This window comes from Nipponia nippon, unplaced genomic scaffold (assembly GCF_047370975.1).
Source record: "Nipponia nippon isolate SJK-2023a ecotype South Korea unplaced genomic scaffold, ASM4737097v1 scaffold_3, whole genome shotgun sequence".
NCBI classification, from domain to species: domain Eukaryota; kingdom Metazoa; phylum Chordata; class Aves; order Pelecaniformes; family Threskiornithidae; genus Nipponia; species Nipponia nippon.
Window position 1 is genome coordinate 117728714 of NW_028262347.1, and position 20489 is coordinate 117749202.

The 20489-nt window shown below is 40.9% G+C and overlaps 1 protein-coding gene across 3 annotated transcripts in view; it reads left to right on the forward strand.

The window, feature by feature from the left end:
- The first annotated feature begins 421 nt into the window (after nt 1-421).
- FHIP2A (FHF complex subunit HOOK interacting protein 2A) overlaps nt 422-20489 on the forward strand; it is a 36946-nt gene continuing 16878 nt past the window's right edge. Inside the window, exons 1-9 of one of the 3 annotated variants that reach the window (XR_015706619.1) lie at nt 422-659; nt 8523-8601; nt 10554-10723; nt 12850-12954; nt 13304-13426; nt 15904-15942; nt 17719-18012; nt 18880-19076; nt 20276-20390. Coding sequence is in view for 2 of the 3 variants with exons in the window: in XM_087766565.1 (XP_087622691.1) it covers nt 615-659; nt 8523-8601; nt 10554-10723; nt 12850-12954; nt 13304-13426; nt 15904-15942; nt 17719-18012; nt 18880-19076; nt 20276-20390 (1167 nt within the window). In the remaining variant the exon portion in view is untranslated. The remainder of the gene's footprint in view (nt 660-8522; nt 8602-10553; nt 10724-12849; nt 12955-13303; nt 13427-15903; nt 15943-17718; nt 18013-18879; nt 19077-20275; nt 20391-20489) is intronic. The other 2 variants (XM_087766565.1, XM_087766567.1) reach the window with 2 other exon arrangements.

Here is a 20489-nt window from a genome sequence, read left to right on the forward strand (position 1 = left end):
GGCATGGAGACGGGGGTGGTGGGCGCCCCTTCCCCCTCGCCCCCCTGCCCGGGGGTTGCCTGCAGAGGCGGGGGTCTGGCTGCGGGCACCCCGAGCTCGCTGCCCGCTCCCACCCCGGCTGTGTCCCACACTGGGGGCCGGCAGAGGGTCCCTGTCCCGGGCAGGCCCAGCACAAGCGGCCCGGTTCGATCGCCAAGGGCACGGCCGGCGGGGTCCCCGCCCGGGCGGCAGGAGGGTGCTCTCGGCTGCCCGGGCCCACGGATCGGGCCGCCCCGGGCGGAGCGCAGCGCAGTGCAACGCAGCGGGGCGGGCTGGGCTGGGCCGGGCCGGGCCGGGCCGGGCGGCCCAGCCGGGCGTCTGGCTGCGTGCGGGGGGTGGCGGCCCCTGCAGGCCGCGCCGGGGCGGACACCCGGAGCCTCGGCAGCCGGCGCCGCAGCCCGGCGGTGTCAGTGCCACGGTGTCCGCCGCGGAGCGAGAGGCAGAGCCGGCGGCCGCCCGCCCGCCCGATCCCCGCGGCCAGGCCCCCGCATGCAGCTCTCACCCTGGAGCGGCGGCGGCGGATCGAGGAGCTCTCGCGGTCCTCCCGGCAGCGGCTGCTCCAGTCGCGGGACAGGATGTTCTCCAAGTTCACCTCCATCCTGCAGCACGCCGTGGAGGCGGTAAGGCCGCCGGCGGGCCCGGCCACGCCAAGCCGGGGATGCGAGCCGGGCCTAGGCGCCGAGCGGGCCCCGCGGGGAGGAGCGGCGCGGGGCTCGGCCCGCTCCCTCAGCGCGGCGCCCCTTCCCCGCCGCCTGCCCCGGGGCCTGCTGCCGGCGCAGGGCCGGCGGCGAGGGACCCCGCCGAGCAGGTGTAGCCGCCGGCAGCCGCGGCCCTGCCGATCCCGGCTCGCCCCTGCCGCCGGGCAGGCAGGCGGAGGCCGAGCCGCCCGGGCGAGCCCCGGCCAGCGGCGGGCCCCGCGCGGAGCCCGGGAAGGGAGCGAATTGCCCGGGCCGGGGCTGTCGAGAGCCGGAGATGCCGGGAGAGGAGGGAGCGGCTGCTGCAGCCCGGGGCTCCGCGGCGGGCCCGGGCGGCCCCAGCGCAGCCCGCTCGGCCGCCGGGAGCGGCCTGCGGGCTGTCACCGCCGGCACCCTGCCTTCCTGGTAGGCCCCGGTGCCCCGCGGCCGGCCTGAGGGCAGCCCTTACCCGGCCCGGCCGGCCGTGCCCGCTGCTTTCTGCGAAGCGAATAAGAAAGGAGGTGAATTCAGGAAACTCCTCAGGGTTTTCTTCTTGTCGTGGCCAGCAGACAACAGTCGCCGTCTGCGGTGCTTTTGTGTGATGTTGTCACTTCCAAAACGATGTTTTCACCGCTCGTTTCTTTTTGAATTGGGTAGGGTGACAGGGAGGCCGAGGGGACCTGGGGCTGTGTATGTTCAGTCAGGTTTCATCATGGAGCCTCACGCATCTGTGCCCATCGCCGCGCTGGGGAGAGGAAAGCAGCAGGGCCTATTTCTGAAGCTGCCATTTCTGTAGGCCCCGTTTGGCTGCCTGCTTATCAGGACTCGTTTGCTATCTACACGATTTGTTTTTGTTTGCTTTTCAGTGAGGTGGGGTCCTGGTAGTAATGTCTCTGGCTTTCAGCACCTTTCTCAGTAAGCGAAAACACCTACTGACTGAGTGACTGAGTTTGCAGAGGTGCATCTTTGGTTAGGTGCTAAAAACTGGCAGTGAAATACCGCTGGAAGTAAAGGTGGAAAGTGTTGAAGGAAGATGGTTCAAATGGTTGAAAAAAAAGAGCCTGCAGGCCAAATCCTAATGGTTGAAAAAAGAGCCTGCATGCCAAATCCTACCTCATGTGAGGGGCACCCTTTGTGCGTTAATGTATGCCTCGATGCTGCAAGTACTTAAGCGTATGCTTGACTTTATGTGTGCCTATAGTTCTGCAGTCTTTAGCAGGACTGTTCAGGTTTTAAAGTTAAGCATGTATTAATTATTTGCAGGTTCCTAGTTTGCTCTTTTAGTGGTAGAGTGGCAACTGGAAAGAAATGTTTTAAATAATGATGAAATGACTTATTTGAAAACTCTTTATGACCACATATGAATGCCTTCAACAGACAGTGCTTTCATTGGAGTAGAAACAGAAATTAGTGGCTGCCTGACTAAAGAGATCTTGTTATGGTGAGCTGAGCCACATTTTGAATAAGAGCGGATGACTGAGAGGTGCAGGAGTGGAGGAGAAGTTATTCCTTCAGGCCTACCCATTCAAGATACCTAATGAAAGTTATTCCTAGAAGAACGTTTACATTATTGATGTGTACAAAAATACCAAAAAGAATTGCACGCACTTGAGATCCATAAAAAACTAGGAAGAATGAATCAGTTGAATGGAAAAGGGGAAAAGTAGACTTAATAGGGACTAGATGATCTTATTTAATTAAAAAAAAAGCAAAACAAAACCAGAAACAGATTGATAACATCATTTTGCAAGTGACTGCTATCAAATGACATGCTCTATGTCCTCGCTCAACTCTGGTGTCCCTTTTAGAATTGCCTCATCCTACTAACACCACTGTGATGGGTCTCCCGATAATAAATACTGCACTAAATTGCATTTACAGGGTTGTGACAAATACTGAGCACCACATGCTAGGAAAGAAACATGGAATCACAAAAGCAAGAGGGTATTAAGAATGTTTCTTACTTTATCTAGGAAGTTTGGCCACTAATTCAAAGACAGAACTGAGAAATAGAAACTTTTAACCAGTTTGGGGGCTGTATGTGACTTTAAATCGTTGTTTCAGTCTCTCTTTAATAAGTATGCGGGCTACTTAGCTGTGCTACTCTGAAAATGAAAACTGGTGTAAATCCTAAATATTAGATAAGTCCACCTTGATGCTGCCTGCTGTTTTCAGAACCTAGAGACTTTGGAGCATCATTTTTACTTGCTGTTATTGTTGCGGGGCAAGTATAGTTTGTGCAGCCTCAAGTGGACTCTGTTTCAGCCCTGAATATCAGCAACAGAACTGGTAACTAAGATATAAATTCTCAAAGGTTTTGGGTGCCTACCTCCGGAGGAATTCAGTTGCAGCTGAACAGTCTTCAGCTGAGCTGGACACTGAAATACACTTGAAGTGCCTAGGCTTAGCTTTCATTGGTAGGGCTACTTTAAATCAGAATTATTCCGCTAGCCCTTCTCCTCTGTCGTTTCTCCTGCACATCACTTGTATAATGCTCCCGTCCTGCCTCAGGGCCCGCAGGGCTGCAGATTTTAGAGAGGTGTGTTTAAATAGTAAGAGTTCCTATGTTATTAGATAATCGTTGTTCTCTTACCCTCAATATGCCATCTCTCTGAACTGTGACGAGGAGTTCCAAAGGTTGACAGGCTAATACACACAGGGGTATTTGCCTTTTACTTGTTGTGAGTGTACTGCTCTTTAATTGACTGCCTTCATGACAGGACTGTGATGAGGCAAACATAAGGGACCAGTTGCTTTTTATTAAGACTTTTTCTTACCTTGAATAACTCAAAATTTTCAGTCTTTTCTGCCTGAATTGTCCCAAGTGTGTGAAATCATAGTCCTGATTTTCATTACAACTGAATCCTAATTTTTGCCATCTCTTACCATCTGTCAATCCTGCCAGTATTTTAGATATTTTTGCCCTTTCTGGATTTCTCTGCAGAATCCAGATGAGCAAGCACCACTGTGGTATCATTGTCCCAACAGAGCATCCTTAAATTGGGTTGGGGAGGTTGGTGAGAATGGTGGAGGGGACTGCAATCTTCGTTCTGTTACCTTACTTCAGAGCAGAACCGAAATGGCATTTCTTTATGGGGTTAATATCAATGAATCTGTGACAGTTTATCTTGCCCCCAAGATGTTTTCTCTTTGCTATGCATTTCTGATATACTTTCATGCCAAACATATTTCAGGAGTGCTACATCTCAGCAACATACTAAATGTAGCGTACAATAACAAAGCAGCAAGTTAGACTTATTTTTTCTCTTATCTTGTGCTCTTCACTCATGTTTCCCTAGACAAAATAGCTTGTCTGCAAAGTGGTCACTTGGTGTTCAAAGGACTTTTGTTTGTGTTTGATTTGGGCTCTCAGGAGATGTTTCATCTTCATAGTGAACTCAAAAGGTACTGCTCCAAAGTCATTAACTGCATAATTGTTCAGAACAAGATTTATTCTTCTTGAACCCACTTTATTTGATGTAGTGACCTCACATTACTGATTGTTTTAATATTGTGCTGCTATTAACAAATTATGGTGACAAAATTTAATGCATGGCTTGCAAGCATGTGCAGTCTTAATTTTATACTTGAAAGCAGTGACCATTATAAACAGCTGAAGAAATAAAGTAAACCTTCAAGCATTAGTCCTTTATCAGATTTTCCCTCAGGGCAAACCTTCACACTAGTAAAGTAGCAAGACCAAAGGAAAACATCAAGTGACTGCTGTAGTTTTCCTCATTTCAGTCAAGGGAGTGTGCGTGCACTTCCCCTTTGTGTCTGTTTGGCCCAGTTTCTGCTTTCTTCTTCTAACCTGGCAGTACTTGTTATTCTTTTATACCGTGTTTTCTTCCCTTTGTGAACTTGCCCAAAAGATATTGCAGGTTATCACCATCTTCGGTTGTTTCCATCCTTTTCAGTGTTGAATTGCACTTCTGAAAAGCATACCTTAAAAATATGACAATAATTTTTAAATGCACAAAGGAATTGCTGTTAAATACTGAATACTTACAGGTTTCTTTCCTGTTGTACGTTATTTTTTCCCCCTGCCTAAACACAAATTCTGTATACTTTTGAAAACTACGTGGAATTGTATTTTGGACAGATTTTATAATGAGCAGACTGTAGTTCTGGCCAAAGATCTATAATTCTCCTGAGAACAGCAGTTTTCCTGGAAAGAGTGGGGTTCAATCATTAGTAATGTATTGTCACCAGAATGATAAGGCAGCATGTGTTAAGTTTAGTTCGTAAATGAGAACACTCACTCGCTCGCAGGAAGCTCGACTGCTGGAGCTGGGGACCAGATGGAAGAGCTAATCAATGTCTGCTCAAATGGGCTGGTTTTTAGTAGTGTTCAGTGAGTTTTGGCTATTTGATATACCAACACCCACACTGCAGTCTTTAAGATGTTGAGTTTTTTTCCCCCAAAGGAGGAGAACTTCACTTTGAGATCAGAAATCAATAGCTCAAAATTAGTAAGAACACATGAAATTACATCAAAATGAATTCATATAACTGTGAGAAATAACTGCACTTTTACAGTAATTCCTTCAAATTAGACAAATAGCAGAAATTAATAGCCTTCACAATGAATTCTGTTTTGCTTCAGAATCTTTATACAAGTATGTATATTTTACAAAAGAGTGATTACTCAGATTGGCAACTGTAACATGTATTTCATCTCAGCTGGCAGCTAATAATTCATCCTAAAATAGAAACTACAACTTCATCCTAGGATTACCTGTCCTAGTAGGGTTAAAGCATGCTGACCAAGTGTTTGGGAACTTAGATTTTTCTAATGCTTTCCAGTGCTGGGCTTTGTTTGTATATAAACTGGTATCTTAGTCTTGGTCTTTACCTTGATTTTGTGTCTGAATAACTAAGTTAAGAGGGTTGTTGGTGGTTTTTTTTTTCATTTTTTCTCAGTAAAACACTTCTCTCAGAATAATATATAGCATTGCTGGAGTTACATCTCTGTTAAAGGTGTTAGCTGTACTGTAACAAGCAGATTTTTACTAGGTGCATCTGCAGTGGGAAGAGGAATTTTGGGGGTGGGAGTATTTGGGTGTGAGGGTATTTTAACTGAACAAGTAAAGAAATACAATTTTTTCTATATAGTTAGGAGTTGCCGGGTCTGGTAGCCCAACGCAGGTGAAGCTGCCACAGCTCTGTATCACCAGGTCCGGTTGGTGGCAAGGTTGATTGTATATTCCCAACAGGCGTGAATGTACACACAAGCATAGGTGCACACACATGCTAATGGTATCTCTGTTTGGTAGCTCTGTCTTGCAGTCCTTGATCAGAGAAGACTCTGTGAAATCACTGAGTATTTTAATTAAAAAGGGCAGGACCTGTCACTGAATTACCTCTTTACCTCTGAGAGGAGTCCCTGGAGGCGTTTGTTGGGAGGGAGAATGTCTGTATCCACAGTTCTCTCCTGCGGTGGATAAATTATTGACAGTGCTGAGAAGTGAAATCCTTTTCCTGGCACTGCTCAGGGGCACTAAATTCATCTCAAAGCAGATGAGGCTAGAAGAAGTGGAGAGGAAAATTGCATCAGTCAAGGATAAATCTTTAATGTTATCTATCATGTGTTACTTTGGAAATAGAGTGGTCTGAAAGGCCTGGTATTCCTCAAAAGTGGTCTCTGTGCCATTCATCAGCCACAGTTGAGTTTTCGGTATAGTTTTATTACAGGAAGATGCAAAATGATCATTACATTGCTTGAAATACACATCTACAGCAGCAAGTGTGACATAGCAAGCACGATACAAAATACTGTGTGCTCAGTCTTCAGTTTGTTCAGTTATTCTTCTGAATTCCAATAACCTGGTGAACTTCATGGTACAATAAACTAGTTTTGTCCAGTGTGCAGTGTCCTGATACTTACTCTGTGGTAGCTGGTGTGCTAAAGTGCTACTCTCAGTGCCCAGCCCTGGAAACGTGGAAGACTTAATGAGTCCACAGGCTGTCAGGGAATGGATAAGCAATGTAAGTTTGATTTCCTAGTTGCCATTTGTGAGGGCACATTTCCGCACAGGATGCAGGTGTAGATAGTTACCAAGCACCACTGCTTTTTTAAAAAGTCTTGCATTTCAAAGTCCTGTCTGCAAAGGGTCGTTAACAATTAGCATTCCACTTTCTTATCACAGTAGGGCATGCTGTTCATATATTGGGCTTTAATGTCTTTACCAAGATAAATTTAACTGTCATTAAATTCAAGGAAGAGAAACAACTGATGTGGAAAACTTCCAAGGCTTTTTCAGAGACCAACACTACCTAGTGAAGAGTATACAGATGTTTGAGCCTTGTGCTTCTGTTTGTCCAAGAGCTGAGGCAACTCAGCACTTTTTAGGCCCTACGAGGAGACAGTAGAGGAATTCACAGTTATTAATCTCAAATGTGGTATCTGTAGCTTCTGGGGGGAAAACTTTTTCACTGTGAGGGTGACTGAGCCCTGGCACAGGTTCCTGGAGAGGTTGTGGAATCTCCATCCTTTGAGATATTCAAAAGCTGTCTGGACATGGTCCTGGGCAACCGGCTCTCGGTGGCCCTGCTTGAGCCGGGGGGTTTGGACCAGATGATCTCCAGAGGTCCCTTCCAGCCTCAGCCACTCTGTGATGCTGTGAAGGACTGGACTCCATAGCTTGTCGGGATGGTTCAGCTCCTTATCCTTCCAAAATGGACACGCCAACATATACATGGGATTCTTTCTGTTTGCCCACAGGTCTCATTGCTACCATCATGTCAAGTGATAATCCTTTATTTCAGGATTGCCTATAAAAGAATGACTTGAGGACCTGATTGTCCAAGAAAAGCCTCAAGCAAGTAGGATTAGGCCTCAGTAACAACAGACTCTCATGTGATCTGTTGAGTGGAGGGGGTTTTCCCTATAGGATTCCTGATTTTACCAGCTCTGAACATTTTATATTGTGGTCACAAATTCAGTGTTTGCCTCAAATCTCACTTTGGAGAGCAGAGTGGTAAAATGATCATGGTCCTTCTTTTTTCACATGCTGCCTGTGGTGTAGCAGTTGCTTGTGTCTGTGGTGTAATGGGCTGCAGGGCACCCAGTTCTCAAGCTCGGTGAGGAAGGAGCAGTACTGATGTTGACGGGGTGGGAGGCTGTGTTTCGTTCTTGCAGCGTGTTATTCCTGGATGCCAGTCAAGCCCAAATGGCCATCCCAAATTCCTCCAGAAAAGAGGAAACTTCCTTTTCTTTCAGAAATGAAATAAGAAATTTATTTGTTAAAAAAAAGAACAACCTGTCAAACTCTGGGGTTGGGCCTGATGGGCAAAACCCATGAAACAAAGATCTTTTAAAAGTTGTGGTTAACAGGAAAAAAAGTCACGGCAAAAACTGTATGAAGCAGCTAATCGGTATTTTTAAGGGAGCAGAGGGAGAGAGGAGAACAGTGCATACAGAAAGGGAAGATGGGATCAAGAGCAGATGTAAAAGAACATGATTTTTTCCTACAGGACAAAACTCTGAGATCTAAACAATTCAAACCTACATTTCTAGTGTTGCTTTGCTGTCTAAGCAATTGCTTTTGTTGCTTCAAATAGATTGGTCATAGAGACATCACAGAGATTATTACTGATGCTCACAAGCTAGGCAGTATGACATGGGGCTCATGCCATGAATAATGTATGTAGTCCTTGTTAAAGGTAAAAGAGCACAGAGTAAGAATTGTAGCACTAGTCTGCAGCAGTTTACTTGCAAATATAAGATAAAATTCAATTTAATCTCTGAGGAAATATGTTTATTTTATTCCTAACTGGTTTTTGTCTGTTGTTTTTTTTTCCCCACAGCTCGCACCTTCTCTTCCATTACAAGAAGATTTTGTTTACCACTGGAAAGCAATCACCCATTACTACATAGAGACGTCAGGTAAAACAAGAAAACATCCTGGTTTTGTCTCTTTATTTAGTGAAAACTAGAATTCCCAATTGTGGTGTTGTTAAACAGTAAAGATTAAGAAATACTAAAATGAGTCATGTCTTTTAACAAAATACCAACAATAATAATGAGTAATTAAAAATACTGTGTACCTCCATTCATCCCTTAAAAAGTAGGCATGAAAAACGATCGAGGGAAGAAGGTCTTCTTTCCTGAGTACTATGTAGGGGATTGTACCTTTTCACATCTGACCCAATTTCTGTCTTCACATATTCTGTTTAATCTAAACAGACAACTACAGAAATGTAGTCCCTGCTGTTATCCTTCTTATTGTTTTGCATGAGGGATTTTCTTTTTGTTTCCAAGATTTTAGCAAAAGTAATATTGTGGTCATAGATTTTACCAGACATATCTGAATTCTGTGTGCTAGTATTAGGTATTTTTTCTTTAGTGTCTTGTCTCCATGAAAGCTATTTTGATAACATAGCTCTGAAAAGTGAATTTGTGAGCAGATTTAGAACACATTTTGTTAAAACTTATTCAGACCTTATTTTGCTCTTCTAAAAAATGGATATTCTGATGAAATACGGCTGTAGTTGCTTTTTCTTAAATTTTTCCCCGGTTTCCTGCAACAGTTATGCAACATTTAAATTTTTAATTTTTGGTCCTAGTTATTAAACTATTAAGTTTTGAAAGTGATTGTTACCATGCCTTCCTCAAGCTTATTAGTTCTGCGTTTCTGCTAGAGTAGCTATTGAAGCTGTGTTTGTGTCTGGGACTGGTGATCTTGTTTATATCAATATTTACTCTTACAAGCTGAAACTCAACCCTTGGTTCTAAATACCCATCTTTTGGAACGCTATGTGATGTTTCCTAAGGTAGAAATGACAGGGTGGTAGGGGAAAACTGATACCTGCGATTATGTGGTGCAGAATAGAAGCTGACCTCTCTCCCAGACTTTCAAAAGTCTTGTGAAAAACAAGTTTTCATTCAGTGGATATATTTATGTCCTCTGCAGTGGGAGCAGAATTATGTCTAGGAAACTCAAGCAAAACACTCTAGGCTGACTGGAGGTTGTGGCAGAGACCAAACACTTTGTTAAGGCAGTTCTCCTTTGTCATCTTGTTGCCATTTGCATGCAAGTGACAGTTATTTTTAAATTATTGCATAAGAAGTAGTAACCATTTCCCTAGTGGGATATTTGCTCAAGTAGAATTTAGCTGAAAAAAATAAACAGGAAAATCTCCACATGTGGACGTGCTCTGCAACATGTTAATGCCAGCTCCCACTGCCAGTGGCATAAATCCACAGCAGTTTCATGACGTTAGTATAATGAAATCAGAGTCTTACCCTTTCCTTCATAAAGTTTGACTGAATGCTATCTTAATGCAGAAAGTATAAAAAACAAATCTAAAAAAATTGAAGAATAAACAGCATAGAGTTTGGGTTTTCTTTGTTGTTACCATTAGAAAAACCGTTTATTTAGTTACCTAGTTTGTAAAGGAACTGATCAGCTGCAAATTAAGCTGATCTTAGAGGCTGTTTATAGATTTCAGAATACTATGTGAAGAGTCATAAGAGGAAGTTGTCAAGACAGGGTGGATACTAACCAGAAGATTGAGAGCTGAACCTTTCTCTCCCTAAGCTTAGTTTCTGGCTGTAAAAGTTTTCCTTTTTGACTGTGTAATTAATGCATATTTTGAAATTTGGTGTTTTACTTTTTCCCCGTGGCAAGATTAGATACCTGCCTAATGCATATTCCAGTTTACATTTCCAGATATGGTTCTGAATATTAGATTTAAGACATGTTAAAAAACTTATGTACTATATATAAGATTCTTTAAATGAGTGGTCATGTTTTTAAATCTTAAATTTGGAACTGAACTTAAGAAGAGCGAGGACAATATTTTAATCATTCTTAATTGCACATCTCTTCTATTTAGATGACAAAGCTCCTGTGACTGATACCAACATTCCTTCTCACCTGGAACAGATGTTGGATATTCTGGTTCAAGAAGAAAATGAGAGGGAGTCAGGCGAAACAGGACCATGTATGGAATATTTGCTACATCACAAGATTTTGGAGACACTCTACACATTAGGAAAAGCTGATGTATGTACTTCTCAGCAGAGCAGATTATCTTTTGTGTGAGCTCCTAATTGTAATAGGGACTGAAGTTCTACAGTAGATGGTAGTGTGGGACACTAAACTCTAGAAAATAGCTGTTAGCTTATGTTACAAATAACTGTCTTTTACAAGTGTGATCACAGTGAGACAACCAGTGAGATGCTGACTAGGCCTAACCCTGAGATCTGTTACTTACCACTCTGATAATATTGACTGTGAAGCTAGAAGTAGGAGAAACATTTCTGTTCAGCCTAGACTTTTTCTGGCTTCTGCAAGACAGTATTATCCCTCTCTCTCCTTTGTTAAGTGTTGGGAGATTCGTGGGTGAAAAGTGCTGTATCAAATACAAATTTTGTTTTATTTTTCTGAATGTGATGAGTTATTGCTCAGAGATACTTCACGTCAGAAAGCATTAATTTAAACTGATCCATAGGCAGCTTTCACATCCGAGTCTTTGGTGTGAATGCAGCCCTTGGCAATGTTGTCTGGTTCTTCTCATGTCTGGTTTGTGGCACAAGTGAAATTAGCTTCATGGTCTTGGTGCATTCGTGTTGCTGTCTTTCTTGGCAGACTTATGAGCTGAAATGTATGGAGTTGGATGGATCACGGGGTGAATTAACTTGGCAGCCCTTGTGCTAGAACTTTTTTGTGTCATGGTACAGATGCAGTTAGGAAAGCATGTGTGCTGTTCCAAGGATAAATGGAGCTCTCCGTGGTTTTGTTCTCAGTCAGCCTTTTACACATTGTCATGAGTTTTTAATCTGCTCAGTTTTACATGTATAGACAATCTAGGGTACTAGCTGTCAGAGAGTGGGATGTTCCTTGCTCTGGAAGGGCCAGAGCTCTACAATTCCTGTTACTATACCAGCTGTCCTACGATCAGGGTAAGATACCTGATGTGTTGAAAATACTTGCTCAGAAATACAGCTCATTCAGTAATCTATAAACTTTGTCAAGAAACCAAGATGAAATGGAGACATATGTGAAGTGGGTAATTAGTAGTATGTTTCTAAGAGTTGAGAGAAGTCATTTTGCACTCATGCAAATATGCCTGTACAAGTAATTCTTGTACAGCCTGTCTTTATACTTTGCCACTTGTGAGTTGATATATCTGAAGTAAACACACAGTTCAGCGCTTGCAAGATGTTGCAAAGATCTGTTGCAAAAAGAATAATATCCCTTCACAGCAATCACTTAGACTTATTACATTATTGTATTGTATTGTATTGCTTGACAACTCAGTGATAATTAGGGATTAATAGTCTCGGGATATTTACCTTGGAAGGAGAACCAGGTTAAGCAGTTGTCATTCCTGGCTGTTGCCACCCATGCTTCATTCACCTGTGCAGTGAAACAGAGGAGGGAAATGTGGGTTAAAATTAACCTATGGAATAACAGCATTTATTAACGAGGTAGAACATGTTAGAGTCAGGGGGGATTTAGCTAGAAACAAAGGTACATAAAGGACCACGAGCCATCAGATCTCATAGAGATAGGAAAGTACTTTCATGTGATGTGGTGCATGAGGGACAGTAGAACATGGTCTGGATGTTCCACAGATAAATGTGATTATATTCTGCTGAATCTCAGGGAAAACAACAGCTTTCTCTTGTCCTGGAACATCTATGCATTTATAAACACTTTATCTGTCTAAGGTTAATTGCTCATGAATTTAAAAAACCTTTTGTAGACGTGAAGATGTTTATAGTTTATGATCATATATTTGTATGTACTGACTCACTGAATTGCTGGATTTTGTGGCACAGTACCGTAAAAGACAGCTGACCTGTAGCTAATTAATTCAGAGTTAATTTCCCCTTATCACTGTATTGATAGGGAGTATTTCCTGGAAAGATTAGTTGAAGTCTTCACTAGAGCAATTAACTGAAATTAAAAAAAGAAAAAAAAAGAAAACAGTAATGAGATGCAACATTTTTTGTTGATCTCTGTTAATATTGATAAAAATAATGTGTTACAGATGATGATTTTTTTAAAAATACTTTTGGATTAATTATTGCTGTTTGATTAGCCATTTTGAGTGACAAATTTGCATCTATGTTTCTCTCCGCATTCGTTATATTTTTGTTATTGTTCATCTGGTTTTGTTTCAGTGTCCTCCAGGAATGAAACAGCAAGTTTTGGCTTTTTATACAAAACTTCTTGGAAGAATACGGCAACCTCTTCTTCCCCACATAAATGTGCATAGGCCAGTGCAGGTACTGTTCAAATTTTAAGTAAACTATATTTTTGTATGACAAGTTTCTCTTATTCTGCTGTAGGTAATGGTATCTTTAATTCTTCCATTGCTGAGTGAGTTAAAGAAACTGCTCGAGTGCAGTATCGGTTTTAATGTATTTATGATTAGAGCCTTGAACTGCCACTGCAATGCAAGTCATAAGTAATAAAGAAGTCTTATTCATAGCAATCTAAATCTACAGCAAATGTTCAAGTCAGTAATCATACGCCATTGTAGTATGTATATAGAAAAAGAATTCAGTCCATCATTCCTAGAAAAAGCTCTAACTTACTCCCTGTCTTAACTGTTCACTTTTCTTTATGTGACAGAAATTAATCAGGCTGTGTGGTGAAGTTCTGGCAACACCAACAGAAAATGAAGAAATTCAGTTTCTCTGTATAGTATGTGCAAAGCTGAAACAGGATCCATACCTGGTCAACTTTTTCCTTGAGGTGAGTAAACCAAATCAAAATTTTCCAGGTGTATTTGCTGTGTCACTGACAAAATCTAATAGAGAACTGGAGGTATCAGATTGTGCTTCATAGCTTAGTTTTCATTCATGCTGTGATTTTTTTCCTGTGGTATTAGAAGGTTGGTTTTTTTTTTTTTTATTCCAGAGACTTGATACATCTGATTATTTTTACTAGAATTTCATTCAGGGCTCACAAATATACCTGCCTGAGGGAAACCTTAGATTTCTTGTGTTGTTTTGTCTTCAGCCCAATAAAGACTATGGGACAGATTGCATGGGGCATTGAAAACTTGCAAGTTGCTAAGTGTTCTGCAGGATTGGGCCCTTATTTGGTAGTGGCACATATGGTCTAGCCACAGTGCCAACTCACAAGCTACAATATGACATTATTTTGTATCTGTAAGAAAGCCAAATATCTTTACTCCCTCTTCAAACTTAACATGTGGCATTGATGAAATCAGAGTGGGAGGAGAAAGAATTTCTAGACTGCCTTTCTGTTCCCATTTAGAAGGAGCATATAAAAGTTTAATTTATAAAAGTCCATTTAGAAATGCCTCGTGCTCCCACTTTGATGGTTCCTGTGGTGACACAGTATGTATTAAGCGCGTGATACATAGGTGAAAAGATGTAGATATAGTGTCCTCCAGGAATATTTTACAAGCTTTCCGCAAAGAAGATCTGTAACAGCAGAGGCTGTAAAACTGCAAAGATACATTATTTTCCATTGAGTATATGAATATCACTTGTAAGTTAGTAGTAAAGAATCCATCTTCAGTTTATTTTTACCTTCATGAAATATGACCCTGATTGCCATTGTATCCACTGTAGTTGTACAAGCAGTAGAAATGGTGTAAGGATTGAAAAGTTAGTGTTTAAGCATTAGAAGCACTTAGATATATTACATGCAGAATACGTAGAAGTCCAAACCAGGATTACCTTTAATGTCATTTATGTAAGTAAGTTGTATGGTTTGAAAAGAACCTTCTGAATGACTCTTATACTCAAATAATGCCTTGAAATCAAACCTGAGAACCCCAATCATAAGAACCACAAGTGTTTTGTCAGACATTAGTGTTCTTCCCCAAAATAGTAAGATTACAATATTAAAAATCAGACATGGAAAAGCATATGATTCCAAATTTCAGAGAGATCTCTGTTTTCACAAAATGCTGGCTATAGAGTTCAGGCAAGCTGAAGAACATTTCTTGTAGCTCTTGTTTCCTTCACAACATTATTCTAAATGTCGTAGCCTAAGGCATATGTCTTTACAACTTCTGATAGTTGTTTCCAGATAAGGTATTTGGGGTGCAGAATTGTCCTTTATTAGAATAGAATATTCTGGTTGTTCACATCTATGCCTCTTAGAGGTGCTATTGTCGTGGCTTGATAGCTGTTTCTGACCTTCAAATGTATGAAAGGGTAAATTTACAGAATTCTGTGTAGTATTTCTCTCTCAAATTTGCAACACATATAAGCTGAAATGCAGATACATCTCTGCAAAGCAGACTGTTTGTATCTGTTAGTTTTGCTTCCTTCCTTGACTTTTCCTGATCATTTTCTACGGTATGTTACGAACATAAAAACCTGAATATGTACAAACCCAGGATTTCCTTTGTATGATTCCATATCAAATAGTTTGTTGATAGAATGCTGTTTATATTTTAGTAAAATCTTTCACCTATATTGCTTAACCAATAAGGCTATATGGCATAACTGTATCTCTTGGGCAAGTTTCTTTTGTTGTGGAAATAAGAACTGGAAGAACTGCATTCTACTTTTTTAAACCTTTAAAATCCATATACTAATTTTATTTTGTCTTTAATTTATTCTTTTCTTTAAACTGAGTTTTCCTTGGTTTTGTGTAGAGAGAAAGAACATACATAGGAATGTTTGACTTATCATCTCTATCTCAGTCATTATTTTATGCTAAACTTGTTACCTCATGTTTTTCCTTACTTGTTTATTCCTTAGTTGCCCCATCTCATCTCATCTCATCTCATCCCATCTTATGTGAGATACTCCTTGCAACTGACTGTTCCATGCAAAGGGACACTTATTCTCTGTGTTTTGATTTCTGCTCTAGAGACCTTCAACAAGTTCTAAGATAGTGTCCATTAGAAAGTCGTACCTTCATTTTATAAAATGAACAATAGTTTCACTATTCATTTCTACTTTCATTACTACAAATTACCAGCTTTATATTTCTCACCATGAATTAAGTAGAGATTGTCATTAGCTGTGATATCACTTGATTTTTTCACAGAAATCTTTTTAAATCTATTTGAACTTAGGCATGGCATGATCCACCACAGATTTTGAAACTCTGATAGTTGCATATCACAAAAATACAAAAAGGTATTTTTATATTGTCTGCTCTCTGTTGATGCTGAATTGACTTAGAGGAGTACTTTGTCTAGAAAGCATTGAATGTGTGTTTTATGTAACCTTTTCTATTAGGTCATTCAGGATCCTGTTTTGCACCTTTGCAGGAGGCAGGTGAGCAGCTAAGCTGCAGAATTGCATGATTAGACAGCAGGAAGCTTAAAAACACGCAAAAACTCTGCGTATGTCTTGTTCAATGTACAGACTGCTTTGTGTCACCTGTCAATGTAAGAATAATGGGCTATGGACAAATTTCTAGGGGCATTTATACGTTTATATATATTAGGTCTTCTCATCGATGCCTTAGCTAAACAAACTATGGCCTTTCAAATGACAGAAGAGTCCAGACATGAGGTAATAGGCCGGTGTAAGATAAAATAAGTATTTTACAAAACGTTACCTAATTTTTGAAAAAAGTAGCTTTTCTCTTTGACAACCCTTCCTGCTACTCAAGTAGTGCCAGCAACAGTGTATAATCCCGGATTGAAATGCAGTTCCAGCCTTTAGTTCTGCTTTATGTGCCAGGCTGAATCATTGTGATTCAGCTATTCCTGTGTATTGATAAAATATATGGGAGGATACTGGAGGACTTTAGAAGATTTAGGGATAGACAGACACGGTTCAGACAGACACATTTTGGTTGCTTTGCAGCCTTATGCACTGTAAAAAAAACCCCTATGTTGAAGGAGTAATTTTTCTACCCTAGTCAAAAATCATACTTATTTTATAGCATGCAGTGTGCCGCTTTTACCACGGGGTTGCCTCACCAGGGAATTGGTTATATGTGTATATCACAACATTCAGTACAAATTTCCACAAAGAATGCACATCAATCAAGCAAGCATTCACAGCAGTTCTCTAGTTTGCTGCCTGAGACTGTCGTGTAGTTAGTCCCTGCTGGTTTCTATGTACTAAACACCATTAACCCCAGATGGTTACTGTTTTAAATTATTAATGCTTGAGATATATTTTTAATAATTTTGGTGTTATCATAGAGGAGGGAAACCATTTGGATTTATAATCTCACTACTGTACTCACTTGAAAAAATGTCTTGTGCTGAAGTCTAATTTATGGTTCTAATAAAGTATTATTCACCCGTGCTTATGCCAGAAGAACGCTGAATTCTTGCCTTGCTGCTAGTTTCTTCTTGGTATCACAGAGCACAAATTTAAATGTCTTTTTATGTGCTGGAGACAGATTTATGGGAAGACAGATGGGTTGCTTTCTTTCAGGCTAAGGAGAGATGCTTTGTAGCTTCCGAGAAGGTTCTCTGTGATCTGTTATAGTATCCAGTGCCCAACGCTAGCTTCTAGTATCTTCTGTCCTTTCAACCTACTCAACTTTTTCTTCATGAGAAAGACAGCTTGAGAGTACTCTGCTGTCATAAAAGTCGTTTTTTTCCCTTTCCTCTTGAAGATAAAATCTCAGGAAGTTTAGAATGAATTTAATTGTATGACTCCAACTGGAAATAGTGTTTCAGACATAGATGAATCTGAGGCCTTGACCTAGAAAGGAATGTTTTCTAGTATGTGCTAAGGTCTAAAGGTACACTCGTAAGGTAAATGAAAAACTTCTATCAAATAATGGGCAAATCAAGTGAATATGTGCCTTAAGTGGTGGAGAGAAAAAGGTGCCATTTCTTTGTAAATGGCATATTCAGCCTTGAAGCAAAATGGTACAGGGCTTAAGAGAAATTTAAGCAGATTAAAAAATGTTCTAGGTTTAAAAACTCCCACGCCCCCGCAACCCATTACATTCTACATGGTTACTGTATCCAGCCTTGTAGAGAACTACTTCAAATGCTGATGTAAAAAATTTGCTTTTAGTAAATTTCTGCTTCAGGATGAACAGTAATTTCAACTGTGTAATTCCAACAAAATGCTTTGCAGAGTAAGTTAAAAGCAATGGCTTCCAAAGGATCAGCAAGCGTAATCACAGAAGACATGCTAAAAGGCCAAGACTTGTTGACAACAGACACGGGACAGCCCGTTCAACCTAAAGAAATACCTGGTGCTGCTGGAGCGGAGCAAATGGAGAAGGAAGATGACTTCCCGCAACAGGCGGATGATCTCTCTTTCAGTCTGGATGAACTAAATGTCACATCATCACCCGAGTCCTCCACTGTTTGTCCAAATCAAGACTATAATTTAGTGAATTCTCTACTAAACCTCACTAAAAGTCCCGTGAGTTGTTTTTTTTTGTTCTTTTTTAATGTGGTAAAGTGAAATAGTTTGGATGCTGTGTGAAGTGGGCAGAGGGAGCGAATATACATGTGTGTACACACTGTATTTTAACTATAAAAAGTAAAACAAGGTTTGTTGTGCAGGCAGTTTTTGTAAATTGGTAATTTTCTTTGCTGATTCAGATTAAAGTTAAAATATTATTTTAGAAAATGAATATTAAGTTTGTTGATGGTAACGTCGGTGGGTTTTGAGCAGTTTGTATAGGATGCTGCATGTTTCACAGACAAGCTACATAGGATAATCATTAGGTTAGATATATCACAAGAGAATATTTAAAAATCTACTTTCAATTGTAGTGACTTAACCAAACCCACTTTTTTCGTAAAGGCACTGGGCTCTCTCTAGGGGTTTGATTTCTTTTAAAAACAACTGCTGTATGTCTTACCCAGCTCCATCCTTGAATTCATGCTCAGATTCCTTCAGAAAACTAAGAGGAGGGTTGGGTAAGCCTGTAATTGCTACAGCAGTGTAGAGAGCAGAAAACGAAATCTACCGATATACCTTATTATTGTTAATTGATAGTTTACATTGTCTAACATCTTGGTCTTAAGCTGACCTACAGCACTAGTCTGTCAGTCTGAAGGTTGCAGTTGCATTCTTAGTATTTGACATGGATTCAGGTGAGATTCTTTATTTTGTACTGTCTAAATTCAGTAGAAATAAATTGTAATCACTGGAAAGGCAACAAAAATAAATGCATTCACTCACTGTGGGGGAATGGAGAGGTTTTATTTGGGAGATGTTTGCTTCGTGATTTAAGTGAGCTTCATTCACCTTCTGATTAATTCTTCCATGCCCTTCTGCCAGGACGGCCGGATAGCAGTGAAGGCCTGTGAAGGCCTCATGCTTTTGGTGAGTTTGCCAGAACCAGCAGCTGCCAAGTGCCTGACTCAAAGCACTTGTTTATGTGAATTGTTGACAGACAGGCTGGCCACCCTCTACAAAGCCCTGCCTCAGTCACTGGATCCCTTAGACATTGAAACAGTGGAGGCAATTAACTGGGGGTAAGAATTTTATTTTTGTATTTAATACCCAAGGTGACTTTACACCCCTCCCTGAAACTAATTTTCTATAGGTAGATAAGATGTGTAAAATATTCACACCCCCATGCTAAAGTCTCAAGAGCAGAGCTGAGATCCCAGCTGCAGCATAGTGGTACGACTTCGGGCGTCCAGTGTACCCGTGATTTCTGACGTAGGGCCAGGTTTGGCTGCCAGTCCCTCGCAGAGATTCCTCAGGGGGCAGGTTTTTCCACTGAACTACGTTAGCAATTTGTAGTGGTGTAGCTGCAGTATCAGGTACAAATTATTTTCTTGTTCGGATGTTAAGGATTTAGGAAACAAAAACTTTGCACTGTACACAGTGAACGCTGTAAGCTGCTGCAGGGGGCAGGAAGGGTGTCTTTGATAACAGGCTGTTGTTGCAAAATTTTTGCAGTAGAAAAGAAGAAGGAAAGAGTTACTGCATAACTCATCAGCATGAAGCAAAAGATACATGCCAGTTACCCTAACTGCTTGCATGCTAGATTCTCAAAACATTTCTCTTCCCCCCTCTGCCTTCATTATTATCAGTTGCTCATGATCTATTAGTACTGAGACAAAAAATAGGTATATGCAAAATAACTACCAAAATTTCTGGTGGTTGGAGCTTGAAGTTAGAAGGGAAAAACACGCAACTTTGAATAGTGGGATAAATAATTATTGGACTGCTTTACCAAAGAAAATGGTGAATTTGTTATTCTGTGGAGCCTTTAAATTGGGATGCATGTTTTTTTCTGAAAGATACAATCTGGTTCAGGTATACACTGTGGTTTTGGTGGACTTGATTGAGGTCGCTTACAGAGTAGAGAAGAACAATTGCCTTCATTTTATGGTTCTCTGACTACAGGAGTTATTGATTCAGTTTCTGTGATCTGTGTTTCCTGGGAGAACAGGCTAGGTGATCAGTTTTCCCTTCTGACTCAAGAAATACTTAACGAAACAGAGTTCTGCTGCTGTACATACTATGTATCCTTTAGCATGCCACTGAAAACCTGTGTAATAATAGCACTGCCAGATTAGTAGAGACTGGCAGAAAAAACTATTTTAAGGTTCACTTCTTTGCGAGTAGACCATTAATGATTCTGTTAAGTTCAGTAAGAATAAAGTCCAAGATTCTTCAATTACTTGTAGGCTAAATAAGTATTTTTCCCTGTGTTCTCTAGTTTGGATTCCTATAGCCACAAAGAAGATGCATCTGCTTTTCCAGGGAAAAGAGCGTTGATTTCGTTTCTTTCATGGTTTGACTACTGTGATCAACTCATCAAAGAAGCACAAAAGGTTTGAAATGTTTACAGATCATACAAATATATTCAGCAAATAAGTAGTTCCAGTTGTTTCTTGGCTTTTGAGTTTGAGACATACCATTTTGTACTTTTG